Source organism: Aythya fuligula, chromosome 14 (genome assembly GCF_009819795.1).
Source record: "Aythya fuligula isolate bAytFul2 chromosome 14, bAytFul2.pri, whole genome shotgun sequence".
Classification (NCBI taxonomy): Eukaryota; Metazoa; Chordata; class Aves; order Anseriformes; family Anatidae; genus Aythya; species Aythya fuligula.
The window spans coordinates 15,101,776-15,124,994 of NC_045572.1; the positions used below are offsets into that span (position 1 = coordinate 15,101,776).

A 23,219-nucleotide genomic window follows, 5' to 3' on the forward strand; every position below is an offset into this window, starting at 1 on the left:
ATAATAAAAAAGAAAAATTGGCTCAACTGTGTGTATTTTGTTTTTCAGCTTTATTTCTCGTAGAGATTTCAACAGCTCTAAATTACAGTATAGGCTGGAAAGAAACTCTGGTTGCTTTGAAAAACCAAAAATACAAAGATACCCCTGACTCAACTCAGCAGTTCATGAATATGCATGTGGAAATAAAAGTACCTGTAGTTTCTGCTTTTCCTCATTTCTACTCTATTACTTCTCTCTCCATCCTCATACATTCAGAAGATTGCACTGCACTGTACACTACCAGGAAAAGAGACAATTGCTCTTATTTCTCATTATAAAGTATTTTCCCAAATAGTTACAGGCTCAAAGTATCGTAATGAGAGGCAAAAAGCTGGGCCTCAGCCTGAGTATTTTTAGTCTGTTCCTATAAAGTTCTGTGGTACAGCTGATGTTTAAACGTGTTCTATTATTTATTATTTATTAGTATTGCAGTAATCTGAGAGCTTCTAATGGGGTGAAGGCCCCATTTCAGTAAGCATGTGCAGCAGGACACATCCATGCATCAAGTAGCTAAAAATTCTTTATATAAAGAAGGCTCAGAGGTGAAACTCTTGCGTAGGTATAAGTGGTGGGGTTTCCTTGATTAAAAGAAAAAAAAAAAAAAAAAAAAAAAAAGGTGTCTGCATTACATTGCTTATGTGTGTTGCTTTTATTCAGCACAGCCTGGTTCTGTGCTGTTACACGAGGGAGGACTGCAGGTCTGTGTAAGCACTACCACGGGCTCCAGATCCTGCAGAAGTGCCGTGAGCAGCCCCGTTCCCAGCACCGTGCTCGTACAGTGGCAGGCTTCTTGGCAAAAAGGACTACGTCCTCTACTGAATGTCCTGTAACCTGTATCTTACTGAGGCTTCTCAGTGGGAAGCCCCCTGTCTAGGCTTTGTTAGGCTAAAGCATTGCAGTGCTCGGAAGACTCAGCTCTGCCACAAGCAGAGGGTGAGAAGCTGAAGCTGCAGCTGTCCATGAGCCTCGCAATAAAAGGGACTGAATCGGGTCAGCTCAGCCCAAGGGGACCCCATCAGGGCAGGCACAGCGCGTGGCCAGAAGCTAAAATCAGCAAAAACACCGCAGAGCAAACACCTTGCCTGAGTGGCAACCTGCCAGGCATTTAAGGCACAGCATTTGGGTTGCCCTTAACGTGTTAATACGGCCATGAACACGCTGCCGGCAGCGCAGGCAATTCCAGCCTGCCCCCTACCACAGCTCAGAGGGAACAATCCCATCGCTCGGCCGTGACTTTTCACAATGCGCTTGGGAATTAACACAAGTGCACGTGCTCACACAAAGTTTCTGGGCCACTGCTTTCCCAAGAAAATCTCCAGTAACTCATTAATAAGGGAAATGTGTCCCCGAGCCCAGACCTTAATTTGCTGTGGCTGAATGTTTGCATTTTTCCATTTCCTATTTGTGTTTTCCAGTTCCTATTCTCTCTTGAATTTACACACACCACAACAATCTGGGACGCCTCCTTGCTCGATCATTAGTTATAGTGCTTTGTGAAATGAATAACACTTTTTTTTCCCAACATATCTTAGAAAGGCTCCTGATTGCTTTTTCCATCCCCATTGTTCAGACTCTCCTAAACAGAGTCATTACTGTCATTACCGTCCCTGAGCCCCTACAGCTGCTACCACCCAGTTGAGTTCTATGATATTCCCTCCATCACTATAAAAAACAAACCCTGGAACTGCAGAAATCCATAAACAACTAAAGGCAAAGCACAAGTACTAATCAGCCAGCCTCTGACACTAACCAGAGGGAGGATAACAAAACCAATGCATCTTTAATTAAGAGAAAGCAAGCCCAGCACTGGAAGTAGTCAAGGCCAGGAATTTCTGGCTCTGCCATTGCGCCTCTTTCTGGGGCTTTGGGCAAGGCAGTCAGCTCATATTAAATTTTGCATCCAAACAATGAGAGAAGTAGATGAGCTTTGCATCTCGCAAATGGCTGCTGTGAGGATGGATCACCTCCTGCTGTAAAGAACTGGAAAGAGCAACCAATACAATATTGCATTTTGGAAGCAAATGTTTTGAATGTAGTTTTTCAGACATGCACAAATGTCCCCCGCCAGGACAATAACACTGAAACGTAATGTATTCTGTTGTACAGAGTGAACGAAAACATGCTTGTGTTGTGTGTCACTCTCTCAAGTTGTGCATACATTTGGCATTGTGGAGTCTAATTAAAAAAGGAAATACCTCTTATAAACCAAAGTAAATACCACACGAGTTGGCAACAGAAGTAGCTATAAATGCACTCAAAAGGGTTTCCTTCCCATTGCTGTAAAGATGAAATTCCTCTCATTTGATTTTTCACTGTTAGCTCATTCCCATCCTAGAGCAGCTGGTGCTTTGTTTGCACCACAGAACCTGGGCACGGCCAGGAAACTTCTGATTTCGTCCTTCCCAGTGATGCCACCTCAATTCCAGCAGCCTGAGGGCTCTCTGCTGCTGGGTCTCCACTGCCACCTCCTGAACAGGAAGGAAAATTGACTGCTTTCAAGGCCGCTTTTCTTTGGAATTTCTGTGCAGGTGTTTCTGAAAGCACTGGACTCCGTTCAGCACAAAGAGAGCAATATTTGAAAGTCTGCTTTGTAACATGAAGAATACTTTCTATAAAATCTGTTGTAAGGCTTTTGCTTCAGTGTGAAATTTCTTTCATTTACTTCATGTATGTCTGATGTGAAGAAGGTATGACCTTTATACACCCCTTTTCTTCTTCAAAAAGGTTCATAATAAAAAGCTAATTATTCTTAGCTTCTGACAGATTTATTCCTCCTTCAGTTTTCAGCCAAAAGCCTTTAACTGAAAATGGTAAATTTTAACCAGCTCCCATTCACTGCATTTTCATAACGAACAATAGTTGTTTCCACCCCCTTTTCAGTCTGAAAATCATTTTTCCTAACAGGCAGGAACCACAAAGCCCTAGAACCAAGTGTTTCCTGCCTTTCAAGGTACGGTTATTTCTGGTACTCCCTTCAGCTACAACCTATTCTGTCCCAACAAGTGGGACTTCCCCAAACTGTCTCTGAGCTGCTGGACCCTGTAGAAGTGCCTGTTGTGTATTTACGTGGCAAGACAAAAACAGCAGAAGTGAGACTCTGTAAGAGGCAGTAAGGAAGGCAAACAACATGCTTCTGTCACATCCCATCTCATCTGCCCTGCCAGCGACATGGGGCACTGGTTCGCCACCAGCCTTTCTTCAAGAGCTCTCATGGCTGTCCTGAATACCTGAGGCATCGCCCCCGTGGCAGAGAGCTGTGGGATGGTGCAGAGCCCTCGGCGTGGGCAGCGTTCCTGCCATGTGCCCGCTGTCTCGCCGTATGCTTCGCTTCGTCCCTCCTCATCTCTCCCATGTTGTTTGTGCTCTGAGAGCATGGCTACGGCGGGGATGTATCGGTGGATGTTGGGAAGTTTTGCAGATGTTAGTGCTGTCTTTATAAGTAACGGCCGGTCACTTACATGTTAAAATAGCAAACCATGGGCACCAAGGCCATGCTGAGGTATGGTGAGGGCTGTGAGGTAACAAGGGAGGCCTTTTAAAAACGAAGGGAAACCAAATGGCCATCAATGCTCTGTATGTTACTTTCTCATCTTAAAAAAAAAGAGAAATGGGTTTTTCAACGTAGTGAAAAGCAGGTTGAAATGCTTATTTTACACTCGCTGGCGGGAGAACTTTAATGGGAGTTTTAGGAGCACAAAACCAAAGGTGCCCCTCAGTACCAAGTGCTTTGGGGGCTCACTGCACACACACGGCTCGCTCAGTGCGAGGTGCTGCGGTCTGTCAGCAGCAATTTCCCCGTTCAGTGCGATCTGACGGAGCTGCTTCAGAGCTCCCAACCGGGACCGTGCCCGGGACCTTCCCCAGAGCCCCCTCAGGGCCCCCTCAGGGCTCCCCCCCCCTTCCCCTCAGTCCCCTCAGCGCCCCCCGCGTTCTGCCCCTGGGCGCCGCAGGGGGCGGGGCCGAGCCGTCGTGCGGCCGCGTGACGTCACTGCGCACGGCGTCGCCGGAGGTGGGCGGGGCTTGGAGGAGGAGGAGGAGGAGGAGGAGGGGGAGGAGGAAGGAGCTGCGGGGCGCGGGGCGGCGGCCGCCATTTTGTTGGGGCGCGCAGGGCGGCCGCGGGGCTCGCTCGCCTCGGTGCTCAGCGGTAAGCGGCGGGCTCCTTCCCCCCGGAGGGGCTCCTTCTCCCTCCTTCCCCTCTCTGCTCCAAGCGGGGGGAGGCCGCGGGGCGCAGCGGCTGCTTGAGGGGCTGAGGGGGCAGCGGGGCCCTGAGGGGGCCGGGGCGGGGGCCGCGCGGGTACGGGCGGCTGAGGCGGCTGAGGGGGCTGAGGGGGCCGGGGCCTTCCCGGGGGGGGCGGCGGGGCCGAGCCTGACCTCCCCCGGCCGGGAGGGGGCTGGGGGTGGCGGCTGGGGCTGGGCAGGGGTAGGGGGCGGCTGCTGGGGGCCTGCCCGTTCCCCCCCCCCCCCGTTCCCAGGCCCGGCGGGCTCGGTGCTGGCGCAGCGAGGCCTTTGCCCTGCGCCGCCTGCCAGCTGCATTTAAAAAAGTGCTGCGTGTGCAGCTCGCCGCAGGGCCGCTGCGGCCTGCCCCGGGCGTTTTTTTTTTTTTTAATTATTATTTATTATTTTTATTTTATTTTTTGTGTGTGTGTGGGGGTCCCTCGGGAGCCTTGTGGCACGGCGCGGGGGCGAGGGCGGCCCTCGAGCTGCTCAGGGCCGCGTGTGGGGAAGGCGGCTGGTGGCGTTACGTAACGGAGGCGCCTCAGCAGAAATTTAGAGGAAGGGCATATTTTTTTTTTTTTTTTTTAAATCCTAAGATGGATCCTACCGTAAAATGGGTTTTGGCCGCTTTGGGCCTCGCACAGATCGATTTTCTAACAATTACTTGCCAGTTTGCGTTTACTTGGCTCCTTTAGCCAAGAACATGCAAATTCTGTCTATTTTTTCCTCATTCTCTGAGGACTAAAGTGTAGTTAAGTAGCAGTTAATCTTCAACCAAACCTTTTTCTCGAGATTTCTGTGGTTATTTTTCCACCCTAAAACCTCCCTCTGCAGCACTCTTTCACGGGGCTTTTATTTAGGTATTCCTTTATCCATTACAGGGCTTTCTTGCAGACTGCTTTCTGGCAAACTGGGGAGGGGTCATAGGTGAGATCCTGAATTCACCTATTATTGAGTAGGGCGTGGGGCACAGAGCACTTCTCACCTCGGAAGTGCCGTAACTGAAATCTTGGTGTGTTTCGTAACTTGAGTTGTGTAGGTCGAAAATAGAGAAAAATGGCTGCTGAATTAGGTAAGAAGATAAGAAAATCGGGCCTGTAAATGAAGGAGTAACAGATTTTATCTTGTTTCTTTAGGATCGATGATTTTAGATGCATCAGTATTTTTATTTCTTACTAATGCATGGTAAATGAGTAAGATTTTTAGGCGACTTGCATCATGACTGATTCAAAGGTTGCACCAGTAACGTATTTTTGCAGAGTTTAAAACATTACTGTAAAAAGAAAAAAGGGAAAAAACATACCGATATAGGCGTTAATTTGTTAACTGCCAACGTCTCAGAAATTTGAAGTGTGTCAGAAAACCTCTCTTTCAGAAGAAGTTTGCCACTTACGTGAGCATTCACATGCTCTAAAAGTATCCTTCTTCATGCCCCTAGTTGGTGCGGAGGCAACCATTGTTGTCTGTGTTAATTTGCACAGCGATATATCACTATTTTTTTAATGCTATATTTCTTTCTAAACTACTTTACTTCCTGTCAACAAATGCAGTGGAAATCTTCCTTGTTCTTTCATAGTTAATTCTTCAGAATACGCTGAAACAGATATGTAAGATTTTTCTTGTTTTTAATTTTTCTGCTAAAGGATGAATGTGGTTGCTTTTGATATGTTCCTAATCCTACAGCTGTGTTTTGCTTTCTTTTTCAGTTGTGCATGTACCTGTTTGAACACAGAATTCCTGCATATAACGTCCAGCAACAGGAGCTGGTGGGTTTTGTCTTTGGCAAATCAGCTGTATTGTAAAACAACTGCTTACTCGTGTGCTAACAGACCTCAAAAATAGTGGTTTGGTTTATAGGACTGCAATTATATTATTAATTTATCAATGTTTGCTGTGATTGTCGCTACAGCTTAAAAAAAAAAAATAGAAAATTAAACATCTCAGTTTAATAGTGATTTGTAAAGAGGTTTGTGAGCGATGTTTTAGGCTAGTTGGACATACTTGGTTTTCACGTAGTAATTTATGTACAACGTAAAGAACCAAATCTGTGATTTTTTCAGAGAGAATATTTGAAGATTAAGGCCTCTCTCCATGGGAGGCTATTTAAGGAAATGGTTCTCTTTAGTCACCTGAGAGTTTATTTAAAACAGACTTTAATAACATGTTTGAAGCTATTAGTGAAGATGAGCTGGCCTATTTAATCTTGAATTGTGTTTTGTAACAGTGTTGGGATGAGGTAACTCTGCTCACTCAAAAACAAAGTAGTGCATGGGCAAAGCTAAGGAAAGAGGATTGAGGAAATGGTTCTTTCTAGATCTGACTTGCAACTACAAATCCCAGTGTAACACTTCTGTCTTCTATGTGTGTTTTTTTTGTTGTGTTTTTGTTTGTTTAGTGGAAGATGCGGCACTCAAAACAAAGTCATTGCCCTGAGTGGGATGATAGAAGGAGCTGGGATCAAAGAAAGCACAGCAGCAGCCGTAAACGCAGGAAAAGGTCCCACAGTAGTGGACAAGAAAGCAAGCACTATAAGCCAAATCACGTTTCGGAAAGGTACAAGACTCTGAATCGTGTAGTGATAATTTCTTAATGTGCCTAAAATAAACAGACTTTCAGGATATGAGGTTTTAAATGCCCAGAGCTGGTGAGTCTTTAAGTTTGACTCACTTAAGACAAGCTGAAGAGGTAGTTGGTTTTGTTAACACAGTACCTGAATCACTAAATAGAAGTTCTTTGATAAAAACAGTAAATGCTTACTAGTTTGTTTCTCTGGTATCAGTTAAGTGTTGGCATTGAATATGTTCAATATTAAATTTCAAGTGAAAAGTATGTCTGTTCGTTTACTTAATGTGAGCAGAAGGAGGGGAAGAGAAGGTTTGTTTAGTCATTTAATGCAGTGGTAAGTATGAGTTAGATTTCTCTTACTAATTTGGAGGTGGTTTGCTTTTTCTCCCACACTGCTTTCACTGGAAGGATGTGTTTTTCTGTTTTTCCCTTGAGAAGAAGATCCCATGGAACTCTTTTAAGAGCTCATACTCATGCTTATAAAATGCTGGAAGGGGTAGGTGTACAGCAATATGGGGGCTCTTTGCCTCTGCAGCTTTCTTAATTTATTTTTTTTTCTGGGCAGAGAAGATCCTTGATCCAGATACTTCCTGAAGTACTTAATGTTTAGGGTAGAGTACTAAGATCAATGCTGCTTACCTCAGAATCTCCAGGTTTTATTTTTTTTTTAAATGTTTTGAGTTTTGAAACCGTAGAAGGATTATTACTGTATTAAAAGCATTCGATATTGTGTCTTTGGAAATTGTAATTGAGTTGCTTGGTATATTTAGGAAGTCTCTCTACTTTTTGAGGCCGAATTTCTTTATTACTGTGCAAACTGTGGACTGATGATATATTGTTCCTGTGGATGGCTATGTATTTTGGACTGACAATGTCATTAGATCCCAATAAAGTAATGAGAAAAGCTCCGCTTCTTTTGAGGAGGGAGTTGATTAGAAAACTTTCTTGTTGTAAAGACAGATACTGTGTAACTCTGTAACTCAGCTCAATCACTTATCTTGTTGGAACCTCAAGTTTTTGAAGTGGAGAACATTCACTTAAAATATATTTTCAGTCATTATTTGGACGATAGAGCCATAAATGAAAGAGACCATCATGACCGGAGATATGTTGAGGAATACAGAAATGACTTCTGTGAAGTATATGACCACAGGCATTATCACAGAGACTATGAAAAGAGTCACCATCATCACTATAGCAAATCCTCTGGTCGGAGCAGGAAAAGTAGTCATAAAAGGAAGCATAAGAGACATCATTGCTCCAGTCACCAATCACATTCGGTATGAGTAATTTTTAACTTTATTATTAATGAATTAGTGGTAATAGACTTCTTAAGCAAGTGCTAGAACTTCAATTCCTGGTCACAGTACTTTGGGGAAATATTATTTTATTAATAAAGGATTTGTAATTGAATCCAGTTGTGAGCATATGAATATGTTCTCAGTTGAGGTTTTGGATCAGGATATTGGGGGGATTACCAGTACCAGTTACACACTGGGCATGTAGGTGGCCAGCAGGTAGATCGCTGGGGATTAATCTGAAAAATGTTATCTTGAAAGTGAAGACAGGTAACTGAGCTGTTTTGCAGTGCAGTTATCACTTCAGTCTTAGAGCATAGTGAACTACTTGTTTTTCAAGTAGGCTGTGAGATGCCATCCGTCCTATTAATAAAAACAATTGAAGTAATGTACTTTTTTAATGTAACGGGGGGTATGAAACATGCATGTCTGGTAAATTGATCAGAAGAAGCTGCACAATTCTACGCCTGATTTCAGAAAATTTTGATAAGTCACGTGCCTGACCAGTGGCAGCTAATGTCTTACTGAAGGTGGGATAAGCTTGCTGCTTGCCTTCTCTGAAGGCATGCTGTGTGAATTTCTCATTGCTGGCGTGATGCCCACTGATAAATCTTCAGGTCCAAATATTTCAATCACCTTTCTGCAATAGAAATGGCAAATTGTATTAGACTATGCAATGCAGATCAAGGGCTTGAGAGTAATTTTTCTTCACTCTCCTTACATGAGGGAAGTAAAATTACTTGATAGCTGATAATATTTAGATGACAAGAATTGTATGTTTTAAAGAGTAACGTTTCACCTGACTGTAAGCTTAGCTATATAAATAAATAACTGCTTTTTGCTGTTTGATAGCAAAGTATTAGAAATAGTGACGTTGCAGTCTTAATCTGTCTTCAATTAAGCCACTGTTTGAGAGTCAAAATTGTGTTGTTTTTTTTTCTGTTGCCTTATCACTTTAAGTATTTATCTGAAAATCTGTTCCTTGCCATGTTTTTCTTCTGTAACATAAACTGTGCCCTGTGAATTTCTGGGGACTGAATTTGAAATTGCTCCTGCCAACTGTTCGTGGCCTGGTGCGTAACTGAATGCCTGAATATCTCCCCGCTGAATGAATTGCGTATTCTGCCCTGAATTCACTCTGATATATTGATTGGCTGGACGATCTTGGTGCCGTTTCCAGAAGAGTCACCGAAGGAAAAGATCCAGGAGTGTAGAGGATGATGAGGAGGGTCACCTGATCTGTGAAAGTGGAGACGTTCTAAGAGCAAGATGTATAGAACATTTTTCAACACTTCTTAAAAACTTTTCAGCAAAAAATCTGTTTAGAATAGTATGTCAGAGGAGGGGGGCTAAAGAAATCTTCATTGCTCTTTTTATTTTGTTTTTTTTTTTTGTGCTTTTTTGTTTTATTTTTTTTGCATATCTTCTTTTCTGTAGAATTTAAGTACTGTGTTCAAAAAGTTCCAAGTAGTAAATGAACTTGAATCTTGAGATTAGAACAAGAGATAGTTTTTTGGTTTTGTTTTTTTGGCTAACTGTTTTCATGACAACTGTCGAATAAATAACACGTTCAGATGCTGAGATTTAAAGTAATTATGCTTTTGTAATGGCACATTTTTTAATCTACATTAGTAATATTCATTCTTGGTTAAGTCGTTGCATAATTCTAACTTGTGTTTGTTCTTTTTAGATGAAATCGTTGCGACTTTAGGAGAAGGAGCTTTTGGAAAAGTAGTGGAGTGTATAGATCATGATATGTAAGTGTTTGTCATGAGATGTACTTACTGACAATGCTGTTTAGCTCAGAAATGAAAGTTGTAGAATGTTTTCTTCAAAAGAAAGTAAGTTGTGGTTCAGATAGTGTTGCAGTATATTTAAAAAAGAAATGGTTTTATTTTGATCTGAGTTACCTTTTCAGGTGACTTCTGGTTGAAAATTTTTAAAGGTTTTTTGGATGGAAACAGTATTGTTCCTTGATCATTTTTAAGGTTCTTCAGTCATTGCTTTCAATTCTATAATTTTTTTTTTCCTTTTCCTCTGTGAAAGGCCCTTGCATGTTATTAACTTTATGCAAGATGGTATACAGAGAAATATTTTTGGCTACTTTTTCTCTTAGATTTTGAGAATCTGTCTTTAACAATAAACTTCCTTGACTGCATTTGTCTTGGGAAACATCTGCCTAGAGAGGATTCCTTTCAAAAATAAACCTTTGTATATTCTATAGAAGTTGTATAAGCACATGGAATAAACTCCAAATTAGGAATATATCTAAGTAGATATCATCTGCCCTTTTTTAAAAGGGAAGAACTGTGTTCCTTCATTATGGTTTTCGGCTGGTTCTACAACCACTGTTGCCGTAACTAGAGGATGTGCAGGTGTTTGCAGAGTATGGAAATGAATTAAGAGACTGAGGATGATGCAGTGAGATGCTGAGAATATAGTTTTGATTCTTAGTGGAAAGCAACTGCTTGGAACTGCTCAAGCTGTAAATTTCTTTCCTTCAGTCTTCATAATCAGGCTTAATCCTTTCAGCTTTCTCTGCATGCGCAGTAATCGAGTCATGCTTTTTTGATAGCATGGTAACTTCAGTGTGATGGCATCTTCACTGGAGAAAAAGAAATTGTTGTATTTCTACAACTTGTGTATTCTGAGACATTTAAACAATTAGTAAAACCCAGATTCAAGTTATATCAACCATATGTTTTATATCTGCACTTCAGTATAAAGAAGCAGTTGTAGTTTGTTTCCTGAGGCTGTGGTGTATTCGGTCATTTCACAAATTAAGACTGTTCAGGAGCTTGAGGTCATGTTGTAAAGGCAGACAGCATTCTCAAGTCATTAGAATCTAAATAACTCTACAGAGACAATTAAAAATTGTCCATTAGTGGATAGGATAGAATGGCCTATGTGTATCTGTTTCATTTAAGTAATAGCATTAGCATTTGAATGTTACACTGAGTGCAGGTCTGTCTTCACTAGTACAAAATGTTCAGATATTAAAATAAATTACTTACTTCCCCCGATTCCATGGGAGCACTGAAAAAGAGCCAGAAGTTACGCAAGTTGCAGAAATCTGATAAATTTTTGTAGTACGTTTTTCAAATGAGAGCTTTGCTGTTTTTGAGTCATCTTTCAGGTAGATTCCTGATGCTTGTTCTACCTTAAATGAGATAATAAGACTGAGAAGTAGGTTATGTAGCATACGCTGTGGGTATATGAACTTGACCAGAAATGTTTTTATACTGATTTTTTCTATGCAATGTCCTTAAGTCACATTCCCCTAATCCAGCTCAAAATTGTGACTTTGGGACTGTAGATATTTCACAGTAATTGATTCAATTTGTGGTACTTTTCTTTCTTTTGAAGGAGAGGAATGCATGTAGCAGTTAAAATTGTGAAAAATGTTGGTAGATACCGGGAAGCAGCCCGTTCAGAAATACAGGTATTGGAACACTTAAACACCATGGATCCAAGCAGCACTTTGTAAGTGTAAAAGGGGAATGGCACGCTAAGGGCTTGGCAGAAGGTTCAGTAAACTGAGTTTTCATGTGTTTATATATTTCTCTTTCAAGCCGCTGTGTTCAGATGCTGGAGTGGTTTGATCATCATGGCCACGTTTGCATTGTTTTTGAGCTGCTGGGACTTAGCACATATGATTTTATTAAGGAAAACAGCTTTCTGCCATTTCATATTAATGACATTAGAAACATGGCTTATCAAATCTGCCAGTCTATAAACTGTAAGTAAATCTCAGTACTTTTATCAAATATGTTGCTATATTATTTTTTTTTTTTCCTTTAGGAAATCAAAGTATCAATTATGGATTTTTTTTCATTTTTTCCTTGTAGTTTTACATCACAATAAATTAACTCATACCGATTTAAAGCCTGAAAATATCTTGTTTGTGGAGTCTGATTACATAGTGAAGTACAATGCAAAAATGGTAAGTTTTTTGTTTTTCCTCTCAGCACTGAACTTCCTCATCTGAACTCTTCTTAAAAAGTAGTCTTTCTACATATAAAAAGGTCAAGTGATAATCAGAGTTATGCTTCCTAGATTTCTTGTGTCCTTCGGGACGTGTTGGATTTCTGCTAAGCTGGTAACATTGCTCCAATTCAAACTGAAGTGTTTCATCTGATCATTAGCTAAATTCTTTGCTGTTTAATGAAGTTCTGGCATTAATAAGAAGCATTATGTTAATGGCTTTAAATTTGGCAAGATTTTTTTCCTTCATTTTTCTTTAATGAGCTGTTTGAATCCCTTTCTTTAAAGTATCTCTAAGTTTTGAGAAGTATGTCGGGTCTTGCTTTCTATTTGATTATCCTGAAGGCCATGTAGCAGCCCTTGGCTCAGCAGGCTTAGTAGCCAAGATGAATTCTCTTTGTGATCAACATGTGACATTGATAATTGGCATGGGCCGTCAATAGGACTGTTCTTGATCAGTCCTCAAGAAAACACTTCAGACATGCAATGTTAGGATGAGAACTTGGCTGTACTATGAGAAAAAAAAAAAAAAAACTATTTCTTTTATTCTGGTGCTCTTTTTTCAAAGTTCAGAAGCTTCCTAGAAACAGAAAAGCAGTATGGGCATCAATACATCTAGTTATGCATGAGGCTCATTTTTATTTATTAATTCGCTTTCAAGAGCTAAAATTATATAAGTGGAAAAATTATATAGAATTATATGAATGTACCAATGGATAGCAAAAAACAAGACTGTTAACCTCAACAGTAAATTCAGTTAGTTATCTTAAGAAAAAAGGAACTCTTACTGTGGGAAGGTCTTTAGATACTCAGCTTTGAGGATTCAGATCAAATTGCTTTATGTGCTCTGCTCTTCTTCCTTGGAGCTGGGGCTGAAAAGGAATCAATGTATTGCAAAGGAGTGTTTTGTTACATAGGTTTAATCTTTAGCATGATGGTTAATTGGAACTTGAAAGATGATTTAGACTGGTAATGTGGTATCTTTTGCCTCTAAGCATGCTTCTAAAAATACTAACAAATGGCATTTGGATTCTCTTACAGAAGCGAGATGAACGCACTTTAAAAAACACAGACATAAAAGTTGTTGATTTTGGAAGTGCAACTTTTGATGATGAACATCACAGCACATTAGTGTCTACAAGACATTACAGAGCTCCTGAGGTTATCTTAGGTCAGTAGAGACTTTCAGACCTTCTGACAGCTTATTACAGTTCATTCCGATGTCTTTATTTTGTAAACTGGAGTGGTTGCTCATGGTTCTAACAATTCAGTCATCTCTTACAGATGGTGCTGTTAAATTTTTTGAGAGTAAGGGGTAAAAGAAATACTGTAAGAACACAAGTCCAAACACTTTCCTTTCCCCCTTTAACAACCAAGGTTTGGGGAGAGGTATGGAGGGAGGGAAATAGGCATCAGTAATTGCATGAAACCTGGGGATATCCTTTGTGTATTACAGAGTTTGAGAATATATTAAAAAGTAAACCAACTTTGCCTGTTTTGCAGCACTGGGATGGTCGCAGCCTTGTGACGTTTGGAGTATTGGATGTATTCTAATTGAGTATTACCTGGGGTTTACAGTTTTTCAGGTGTGTATGTGAATTTAAATCAAATGTTTTTGTTACAGGCTTCTGACTTTGATCTTTTAATAATATCTACCTAACCGTTAGTTTGAAAGGCATAACCTGACAAGTTTCAAATATTGCAGAGATGAGGTTGTAAAGGCAGCATGCATATATGAAAACATGATGGTGTGGACATCTCCCTCAGACTATTTAAGATACCTACTGTAGCTTCTTGGCTAATGAAACATGTCTAGAGTTTGAGGGTGCTGCTGAAATTAGGAATAAAGTAAACATATTCATACAAAACTTGGGGTGGTGTCTAAAGATGATATGGTGATGCCTTGTCAAGCATATCGTTAATAGATGAGTGTTGTTGTCAAGTGTTGGAGCGTAGAAAAATCTAAGTGTGTTCGTTGCTTTTTTTCCACACAGACGCATGATAGTAAAGAACACTTGGCAATGATGGAAAGAATACTAGGGCCTCTACCAGCTCACATGATCAAAAAATCCAGGTAAGTACGTTATAAAAGGAGTAAGTTGCCTTTATAATATTTCTATTATAAAAGGAATTTTAAAGGTTCCATTGTTAGTTGTGAGCTTCTGAAAATGAAGAAAGACTTCAGGCTTGTTAACTGCTAGTCTATTGTAAGAAGTTGTCAGCTTTAGCTGAATTAAATAGTTGAGACTATCTTAAAATCATTTTTCTTGTCATGCAGAAAACACTATTTTCACCATGACCAACTGGACTGGGATGAACACAGCTCTGCAGGTAGATACGTCAGGCGACGCTGTAAGCCTCTAAAGGTAAGACTGAGGATTTTGATTATTGTATTAGATTTGCAATTGTGAAAGATCTCTCAAATACTTTTTTTTTGTTTTCTCGTTTCAGGAATTCATGCATTGCCAAGACACAGATCATCAAAGTCTGTTTGACCTTGTTCGCAGGATGCTGGAATATGATCCAGCCAAAAGAATTACTCTTGATGAAGCTTTGCAGCATCCTTTTTTTGAACCATTGAAAAAATAAATTCAGAGATCTTTTACACTTCTCCAAGGAGATTTCCTAGACTGTGTCAGTCAACAGAGGTTGCATGAAACTTTTGTAAACTTTAAATTATTTTGTACAGTTAAGTCTGTAAATATTTACATATGTTTTGTATAACTGTCATGTTTATCTTGTTGAACAGTTGTAGTCTTGATTATGGATATCAAAGTGAAAAATAAAGTAATTTTCATTTTTGAAAATAGTTTTCTCTTTGAAACTTCATTCTCTTCCGGTAGGTAGGGTTAGTTAATCATTTGACTTTTTGGATGAGTAGTCCGTGCGCTAGCTAACCAAGTTTTTAAAGTATGAAACATTTTCAGCTAGCTTTCTTTAAATGTTAGACCCAAGATTTCAAGGGCTCTGCTTACCAAAGAACGTGGTTATATAATAGCTTTTTCTAGTATTTGGAAGCATGATTGAAGATGGGAGTTTAAAATCTAAGTAGATAACCTCTCGTGGATCCCCTTTTTCCCAAAACTTCCTTTTAAACAGCATATGTTGCTCTTTTAAAAGGAGTCTAGTTAGAGACTGGAAACTCGTCTGGTGTTCTTAGTGGTAAATATTTCCAGGCAAATTTATAGGTAAGGATGGAAAGTAACATTTCATGTTTTCAGTACTGTTTTAATTAACTTATCACATAAATGCTAGCTTTTTTTTTTTTTTTTGAAGGACTGTACTGCCCCTGGAGAAAAAAAAAAAAAAAAGAAATACTCTGAAGTGGTTGTGGCGTATTTAAGCCTTTCTCTTGCAGTAGTAACAAGATAAGCCTGAAGTCTTCAACTACATATTTTTGTGGAGCTTGATCTGTAATTACTGATAAGTAACCCTGACAACAGGGAAGCACTGTCATCAGGCTATAATATAGGAGGGAGGAGGATGGGTTCTGTGCCGTAACTCCTGAACTTTAGTGCTGAGTGGTACTGCTTCATAAGCCTCTTTAATCTACTTTGTTACGTAGTTTTTGCTCTCTTATGTTTAAGTTACTGTTTCCTCTCTCTTTCTCACTGCTGAACGGGAGGGATGGTAGGGCTCATCCAGGCTGTCTGCCAGTCTAGATGCAATTTGCAAGTTTTAGCCATTTATTGCAGTCTTCGGCATGCAAGTCTTAAGGAGAGGACCAGTAAATTGTTTCAGCTCTGCAGGAGCCTCACTTCAGGTTCTGTGCTTGCTGTGCAAGTCCTCAAACACAGTAAGGTTTTAAACTGGTGTCTGCGTTCCTCTGATGTGTGGGGCAGGGAGAAGGCTTAATTTGCAAGAGGCTCCAGACATGCATATCTCTGAGCTGGGGAGAGACTACAGCTGAGGCGAAGCTTTGAAAGCTTATCTTCTGTAACCAGTGCCACCTACTGTGCTTGATTATATCTCATAATACAGACACCCCTCTTCCTGGGTTCTTTGCATCATTGTTTCTTCTCTGTGTGACAGAACGCAGCAGTTGGTACCATCCAGGTCAGCAGTGCCTTTGGTGGGACTGAGGAGGACAGCAGTGAATTTCGGCCCTTGCTTCCTCCACCAATACTTTCCATCCCACGCTTTTCTCAGGAGCAAAGCAGGTACTTGGCTGAGCGTTTCAGCATACACGGTACAAACCAAAACAGTTCTATCAAAATTAGAAAGTAAGGGATTGTGTATCCTTCCTGAAGCAGTACTTGAAGCTTCTATTAATGTAGTTATTAAAACACATTGCACTTGCTAAAGGAGATGCATGCTAGAAAAAATGTGTGCATGTACACATATGTACACACACTATCCTGTTGAAATTCACTCTCCTCCTTGCAAACTTTAAAAATACTATGACAATTAGTACAACAACTGCAGCAAGGTGCCAAGTAGTTTTGCAGGCCTTACAGCGTTGCATAAATGAAACTTTTTAGTTTAGAAGGAGGATGGGCACAGGTCCAACATCGCTGGGCTCAGTAGTGGAGCAGCACAGAGCAGTGTAGCTGAGGAACAGCTGGGTGCCAGGAGCTCTGTCCTTAATTGGTCTGATTTCTCCTCTTTGGGCTGCCCTCCATGGCTTTATCTTCACGGGGAACAAGATGTTCACATGCACACCCCCTTGTCACTACATGAATGTAGTTGGCACAATTTGTAATCTCTGCATATTTGGATCAAGCTAATGCTAATTGCCTGTCCCTGTTGGTAAATAACGACGAGATCTATTTACCTCTTTCTCTGTGCTTTTGATTTTTAGCTACCGTACCTAGAACAAGTCTGTAAACCTGCAAAGTGTTGTCAGGCAGAGGCAGAGCAGCCGTTTGCATCTCTGTAACAGGTCAGTTCTATATTTCACTAAGCATAGATGATGGGAGAAAATTAAGCTGTCTGTTAAGTGAACAAAACATGCTTTGTAAGCTGCAAACAGCATACAAGATCCAGCATTTCAAAAGCTGAGTAGGACAGGGGAAGACTTGCACTGGGGATGAAACTTCAGAGGAAAGAGGTGAGGAGGTGTGGGGCAGAGGGCTTGGCTGCAGTAGCCACTTATCCTTTTTCCTCTTATGTTTTCTGGATGTCCCTGTTGTAAGGAGGGCTCGGGCCATGTGCACGTGTTTTAAGGCAAGATGCTCTGCAAGCTCCCCCAGGTTGATAGCACTGTGTACGTGCACTGAGAGATCAGCAGCAAAGTCCCAGCAGGCGTGTAGAAAGGAGACAGGGAGAAGGAAGGGAAGAGGTCGCTCATAATAACCTGGCATTTTCCTTCCTGTGTCTTCAGTCCTGTGTCTTCAGGCATGTGAAGGGCAGGAAATAGTGGTTAGCGAGTGATATAAATGTACCTGGCTAACTGGTTTGGAAGTAGTGGCTACAAAAAAAGCACTGCGTGTACACCAGGGCAGTCTGGCTGTGTGCACGGGTGTGTTTTATTAACACGGTTGCTGTTAGCACTCCTAGCAGTTTTCCCTAGCGCTGTCCTAGGCTTCACCTGTCTGTTCCAGAAGTCAGGGTTACGTGTACAAGGGTGGGTCTGGGGCCAAGAGGCAAAGAGCAGATCTGGCTTCGTAGAGTCTAGACAAGCGTTACGTTACCTGAGGCTGTTTTATAGGTGAGTCAAGCGTTGATGTGATGCAATCTGTAACAGAAAAAAAGACAAGGAAGACTTCGGCGAAGTCTGGGGCTGCTTAATGCTGTCTGTGAGCACAGCTTCCCTGCTTCAAAGGCTCCCTAAAGCAGCCGGGACCCTTCACTGCCATTCACCCCGTGCGTTACCAGGCACGCTGGAACACCGCTGCGCTTTGCGGGTGCTGCCTCTTCCCTCAACCACCTCCCAACTCCAGCACGGAAAGGGAACAAGAAGGAGAGGGGGACACACAACACCCCCGGCCCTTCCCCGCTCTCCGGGTCCCCAATTAGCAGCGGGCCGGGGCCGGGACCCGCTGGAGGGCGCCAGCTCCGCGGGCTGCCGAGCGCAGCGGCCCCGGGGCCGGCCCCGTCCCGCTGCTACCGGGGGGGCGCTGGGGGCGGCCGGGAGGGGCGAGGGGGACACCGTGGAGGTGGGGGGGGGGGGACGAGGCCGGGCAGCTCTCCCGCAGGGGGCCGGGCAGGGCAGCGGGGGTGGGCTCTGCTGGGCGTCAACCCCCCCTCCCCTTCTCCCCGGGGAACCGTGGGGGGGGGGGGGCCGCTCCCGGGGCATCCCCCCCCCCCTTGCCCGGCTTCCCCCCTCCTCCTCCTCCTCCTCCTCCTCCTCCCCGCTTCCTCCGTTTAAAGGCCGGGTCCCGGCGGGGCCGAGCGGAGGAGCAGCGGCCGCTCCGCAGCCCCAGTGCCGCGGCGGGGGCGCGCAGCGCACGGGGCGGGCGCTGGATGCGGCGCCGGGGGCGGGCGGGCGGCAGCCGAGCGGCTCCGGTCCGGTGCCCGGTCCCCGGTCGGTCCCCGGTCCCCTCCTCCCGTTCCCCCCAGCGGCGGCGCGGAGCTGGGAGCGATGAGCGCGGCCGGAGGAGCCGGCACCGCGGCGGGCACCGCCACCTCCGCCCTGTGCCTGCTCCTCTCGCTCACCGCCGTGGCCGTCTGCCTGCTGCTGGGAGCCAAAACGGCGGAGCTGCAGGGCCGCCTGGCAGCCCTGGAGGAGCGCGGAGCCGCCGGTCCCGGCCCGCTGCTGGAAGCGCTGCAGCCCCGCCTGGAGCAGCTCCTCCGAGAGGTGAGTGAGGGGTGGACGGGGCAGCCCCCCCCGGGGCTCCGTGTGGAGGCGCCGGCTTCGTTGTTTCCTTAGGAAAAGTTTTTTTGGGGCTTGTTTTTGCCCTTCCCTCCTGCAGAACTTTATCCCCTGTTCTGTCCCGGCCCGTTAGTCGGAGCGCGTTGTGGGGTGGCCCCTCTGGTTTCCCAGAGAAATGCCCCAGGGGCCGTGTTTGAGACCGTCCCGCTTTCCCCCTCGTTCCACTCCATGGCAAAGGTAATCCGAGTGCTTACACGCTATTTATCCCCGGGCGCAATGGGCTATAATTTCCTCGTCAGAAACATCTGAAGATGATCCCCGTTATCTAGGCTCAGTCGCAGGGTATCGAGTGGTCCAGCAGCGCTGAGCCGATTTCTGGTGGGTAGAGAAGACCGGTGACGGGTCAGCCCCAAAGTTTTCTGAAATTACTCATTAAAGATTTCTGTGCTGAAAGACCTCTACTTAACGAGCAGTTGTCTACACCGATGTCCTTCTCTGTAACTAAGCCAAGCCCCCGGGAGAAGTCACACTTGATCCCAGCAGTATGTTTTTCCACAGGCTGGGGCGTTGTGGCACTTAGTTTTGGGGCTTTGCACAGGCGAGGGTGATGGGGAGGGCTCTCACCACTTGTAGGAACTGCTTGGAGATCCCACGGTCACTCTGCTGGGTCCCTGCAAACAGGAGCTCGAAACGTGTGGTGGGATCCAGCACGGCTTACGGGGCTGCAGCAGGATGCTCCCAAGTGCCCGGGTCTGACATCTGGGGAGGGTTTATGCTGGTATTTTATTGCTGGCCTGCCCAGGATGCAAGGCACGGTGCTGCACTAACATCGCCGCAGCCATGAAGCCTCAAGTCGTGTGAAAATGTGTTCTCCTGCAGCTCCCTCCAGCTGTGAGCAGCTCCGGGGAGCGAAAGTTGCACCGCGTGTGTGCAGGGGCTGCGTGGGGGGCGGACACAGCTCTGGGGTCAGCAGGAGAAATTCTGCTGCTGCTGCGCCTTACGCTTGGAGCTGGGTCCCGCCGGCACCGCTGGACCGTGCCCATGCTCCTGGAAACCTGGTCGCACCGATGTGTCTTGATAAAGGGAAACGCTAAAAACTATTTTAGTGAAAACCCTGAATACCAGAACAGAGGGGTGCTTGTGAGGCGTAATCAGAAAATCTAGTTAGCGTCCTTTCTGCAGGCAGGAATTAGCCTGCCAGTCGTGGCAGTGGTTCTGTTCCAATTACTCCAATAAATGTGCTTAGCAATGGGAAGGGTTTCTGTGGCACTGCCTAAGATCATGTGCAACCTCTTGCTGAGATTTAGTTAAGTGTGGAAAGCTTGTTTTGTACTGGGAATGCTCAGATGGAGATTGTACAGGGGAAAATAAAGCAAAACCGCATAATTGGGTTTCTAATGCAAGAGGGAGCTTGTTGAAACGTTTCGTATGACCAAACTTTTGTCAATACCGAAAGCAAATTTTGGAAAGGGTAACAGATTCAAGGAATGCATGGTAGCCGTCGTGCTATCTATTAATCATCATTTTAAACAGGCTGATTCACTCACATTAAGGTTTCAGAACGTGCCTGTTTCTTGAGCAAATTCCTCTCCGTTACATAAGACCTCTCGCTCATCAGGCAACTTCTGGCCTTTCTGTGCTTGGGAGTTTCTGGGGAGCGAGAGAATATTTCCATCAACATGAACATCAACTGATGCCTGGGGTCAGTTTTTTTGTTACACTCTGTTTTGGTCCTTCTTTGAAGTTTACCACAGTATTTCAGAAGTGAAACCAAAGCTCCATATGCTCTCTGTGCATGACCCCTGATACTTTGTTCTCTGTCACTGCACAAAAAGCATGACTGCATATACCAGTCTTGGGGTTTGGGAGCGTAATTTATGGAAGAGCTGCACATGAAGAGCCGCAAATGCAAGACAAACATGCTGGTTTCCATTCCTCTTAGTGTTGTTTAAATGTTTGGCAAGTTAAAGAGGATAGGAAATAATAAAGGAAGGGTAAATGTGTAGGAAAGGCAATGAAAGCCGATTTGGACAACTGAAGTTTAGCTTTTGGCTCTGTGACAGGCAACCATCTAACTGTGGAGAAACTGCTGATTTAAGGATGCAGGAACTTAGCTTTCCCTCGGGTGCTCGTTTAGCTGAACGAGCTGCAGAGTCCTGGTTTGATGCTGTGTGAAACATTTCTAACAGTGTGGTCCAACTGTGGTGGCATCTACCTCCACTTGCTCTGCAGCAAAAGCCCAAATTCGAAGTGCATCATTTCCATGCTGGAGTGAAAAAGTTAACGTGAGGATTATCGGAGTATCCAGTTGTTGTAAACAAAGCTGGACCGTTTTGTTCACAAAGGATTTATTGTCCGCAGTAGGCAGAGAGTGTCCAGATTAATCAGCTTCATGACAAGAACAATTCAATGGGAAAACAGAAGACTCATTCCAGGATTCAGGACAGGAAAAGATCTCCTCTGACTACAAAACTAAAATGGAAGAGATGGAAGAGCTTCCTTCTTTTCCTCGAGCACCTTCATTGTCCAAATAATTTAAAACAAACACCAAATTTGAGTGATGCTCTGTAAGATCGTGACTGCAAGTGGATGCCAGAAAAGTCTTCAAATGCCTTTTTCCACAGCTGGGTCATCCTGCTCTTTGTGCTTCCCTTAGGACAACTTCTCTGTCAGTTTCTTTGTAACCGGGTTGATAACTTTCAGGACCTCTTTGCATCAAGCAGCTAGAAAGGAATGCATAGGATTTCAACAACAGATAAAACTATTTAATCCTGGGAATAAAAGGACCAGAACCTAACTCACACTTAGCCTAATTCCCAAATAGCCCACAGTGGTCAAATATTTGAACACAGACTTGATCATCAGCTGGATAAAATTCAAGCCTGAATCCAAAAAGTACACTGAATTTTTTCTCTTTTAAATGTCTGGATGTGTACTCCGGTTGTCAGATTGCTCGTTTCTCTTGTGGTAAATAACTTAGGTGAGATGGGATTCCCGAAGGACTTAGTAACAATTATGAGCAAAGAGGACTTGCTCCCACCCTTGCAGGGCTGCTGCAGCCACGAGGTGCTGTGCCTGAGCTAAGACCACTTACATGTCATGGGGGTTTACTAACTGGAGCTTGGCACTGTCCTAAAATCATGCACGAACATTTTGGTAGGCTTAGAGAGCAGGCAGAATGCGCTCACATCTGTCTACAATATGCCACATAGACATTGCTTCAGTCTGGGGAATTTTTACATGTTTTACTAGTCCCACCGATCAGTTTTTCACCTTACAGATGTAACACGTTGGGCTTTAGTTGGGCCTGGGGTGGGAGAGCACCGCAGACTCGCTGGCGCTGCCCACCTCACTGTCCTTCATCCCCTCATCCCCATCCTAAAGAAAACTTTCATACTCCACGTAGCATGAATTTTAAATTGAAAACCAGCAAAATCAGGTCACATCTGTTCTGTAAGTATCACCCTGCCACATAACCCCTGGAGTGTTTGGAAGCAGCTTCGCATTTGATTACAGCGGGGCTTTCTCCCGGCGTTTCCCTCCTGTTGTGTTCAGCCCATGGAGCAGCAGCACAAGGGGCTCTCCAGCTCTGCTTCTGCCACCAAACGCACTGAGATGATGCCAAAATCTGCACATGGGACTTAACAATGTCTAACACAGGACCAGTATCTGCTCCACGAATGGGCACGAATCCAGTCCATGGGGCTTGGAACAAGGGATTTCTGGGCTGTGCAGCAGGAGTCCCTACCTGCTCAGTACGAGGGCCATAGGCTACCTGCTTGCTAAGAAACTTTTAATGTTTTGTGTGCTGCTGTAGGTGTTACCAACAGAGGCTGAACACAGCAGGGTGAAACTATTGCCTCACTCCGAGGAAGTGTGATGGATGCTTTGGCTGCTGCAATGCACGCACAGCACGCGTTTAGATATAATGTATTCTCTAAATGGCTATTTTTATTCCTCCTCCAAACAGAAACTGGGTGAAGGACTAGCTAAGCTGCGGACAGCGAGAGAGGCTCCGTCAGACTGCATGTGCCCCCCAGGTAGGTGCAGACGAATCGGCACAGCCAACGCCAGACTGCCCGGGAGCCGACGGCTTGCTGGACCGACGCTGCTGAACTCCTCTTCTGTTTTATGTATTCCCCTGTTTCAAGTAAAATGTGCTAAGAAGTGTTTTTCCAAGCTGAAGCACTCTCTTGTGTTTGAGACTATTAACTTCTTCCACTGCCTTGCTTTGGCCTGTTTACAGATAAAGGAGTTTGAGGTTTGGACAAAAGCGACATTTGGCTATAAGAATAAAAGAGTGAACAGCTTTACTCAGTTGTGAGCCCTGGGTGTTGGGCCAAAACAATTTAGAAGTAGTAACA

General features: G+C 44.0%; 2 protein-coding genes across 4 annotated transcripts in view; both read left to right on the forward strand.

Annotated features, from left to right (window-relative positions):
• The first annotated feature begins 4,114 nt into the window (after positions 1 to 4,114).
• CLK4 (CDC like kinase 4) lies at positions 4,115 to 14,908 on the forward strand. 3 transcript variants are annotated; one of them, XM_032196886.1, is made up of 14 exons: positions 4,115 to 4,183; positions 5,961 to 6,020; positions 6,650 to 6,807; positions 7,874 to 8,099; positions 9,298 to 9,388; positions 9,808 to 9,874; positions 11,484 to 11,600; positions 11,690 to 11,856; positions 11,966 to 12,060; positions 13,143 to 13,272; positions 13,605 to 13,687; positions 14,096 to 14,175; positions 14,380 to 14,467; positions 14,553 to 14,908. In XM_032196886.1, exons 2-14 carry the CDS (start codon positions 5,967 to 5,969, stop codon positions 14,688 to 14,690), a joined length of 1,494 nt encoding a protein of 497 aa, XP_032052777.1. In that variant the 5' UTR covers positions 4,115 to 4,183; positions 5,961 to 5,966; the 3' UTR covers positions 14,691 to 14,908. The 3 variants fall into 3 exon arrangements, with proteins under 3 accessions (XP_032052777.1, XP_032052778.1, XP_032052779.1); XM_032196887.1 differs by lacking the exons at positions 4,115 to 4,183; positions 7,874 to 8,099; positions 9,298 to 9,388 and having other exon boundaries at positions 5,968 to 6,020; XM_032196888.1 differs by lacking the exons at positions 4,115 to 4,183; positions 5,961 to 6,020; positions 6,650 to 6,807; positions 9,298 to 9,388 and having other exon boundaries at positions 8,035 to 8,099.
• Positions 14,909 to 18,624: 3,716 nt separating this feature from the next.
• Positions 18,625 to 23,219, forward strand: part of COL23A1 (collagen type XXIII alpha 1 chain) — a 162,774-nt gene continuing 158,179 nt past the window's right edge. The window contains exons 1-2 of the mRNA XM_032197159.1: positions 18,625 to 18,840; positions 22,826 to 22,895. Coding sequence (XP_032053050.1) covers positions 18,625 to 18,840; positions 22,826 to 22,895 — 286 coding nt within the window. The remainder of the gene's footprint in view (positions 18,841 to 22,825; positions 22,896 to 23,219) is intronic.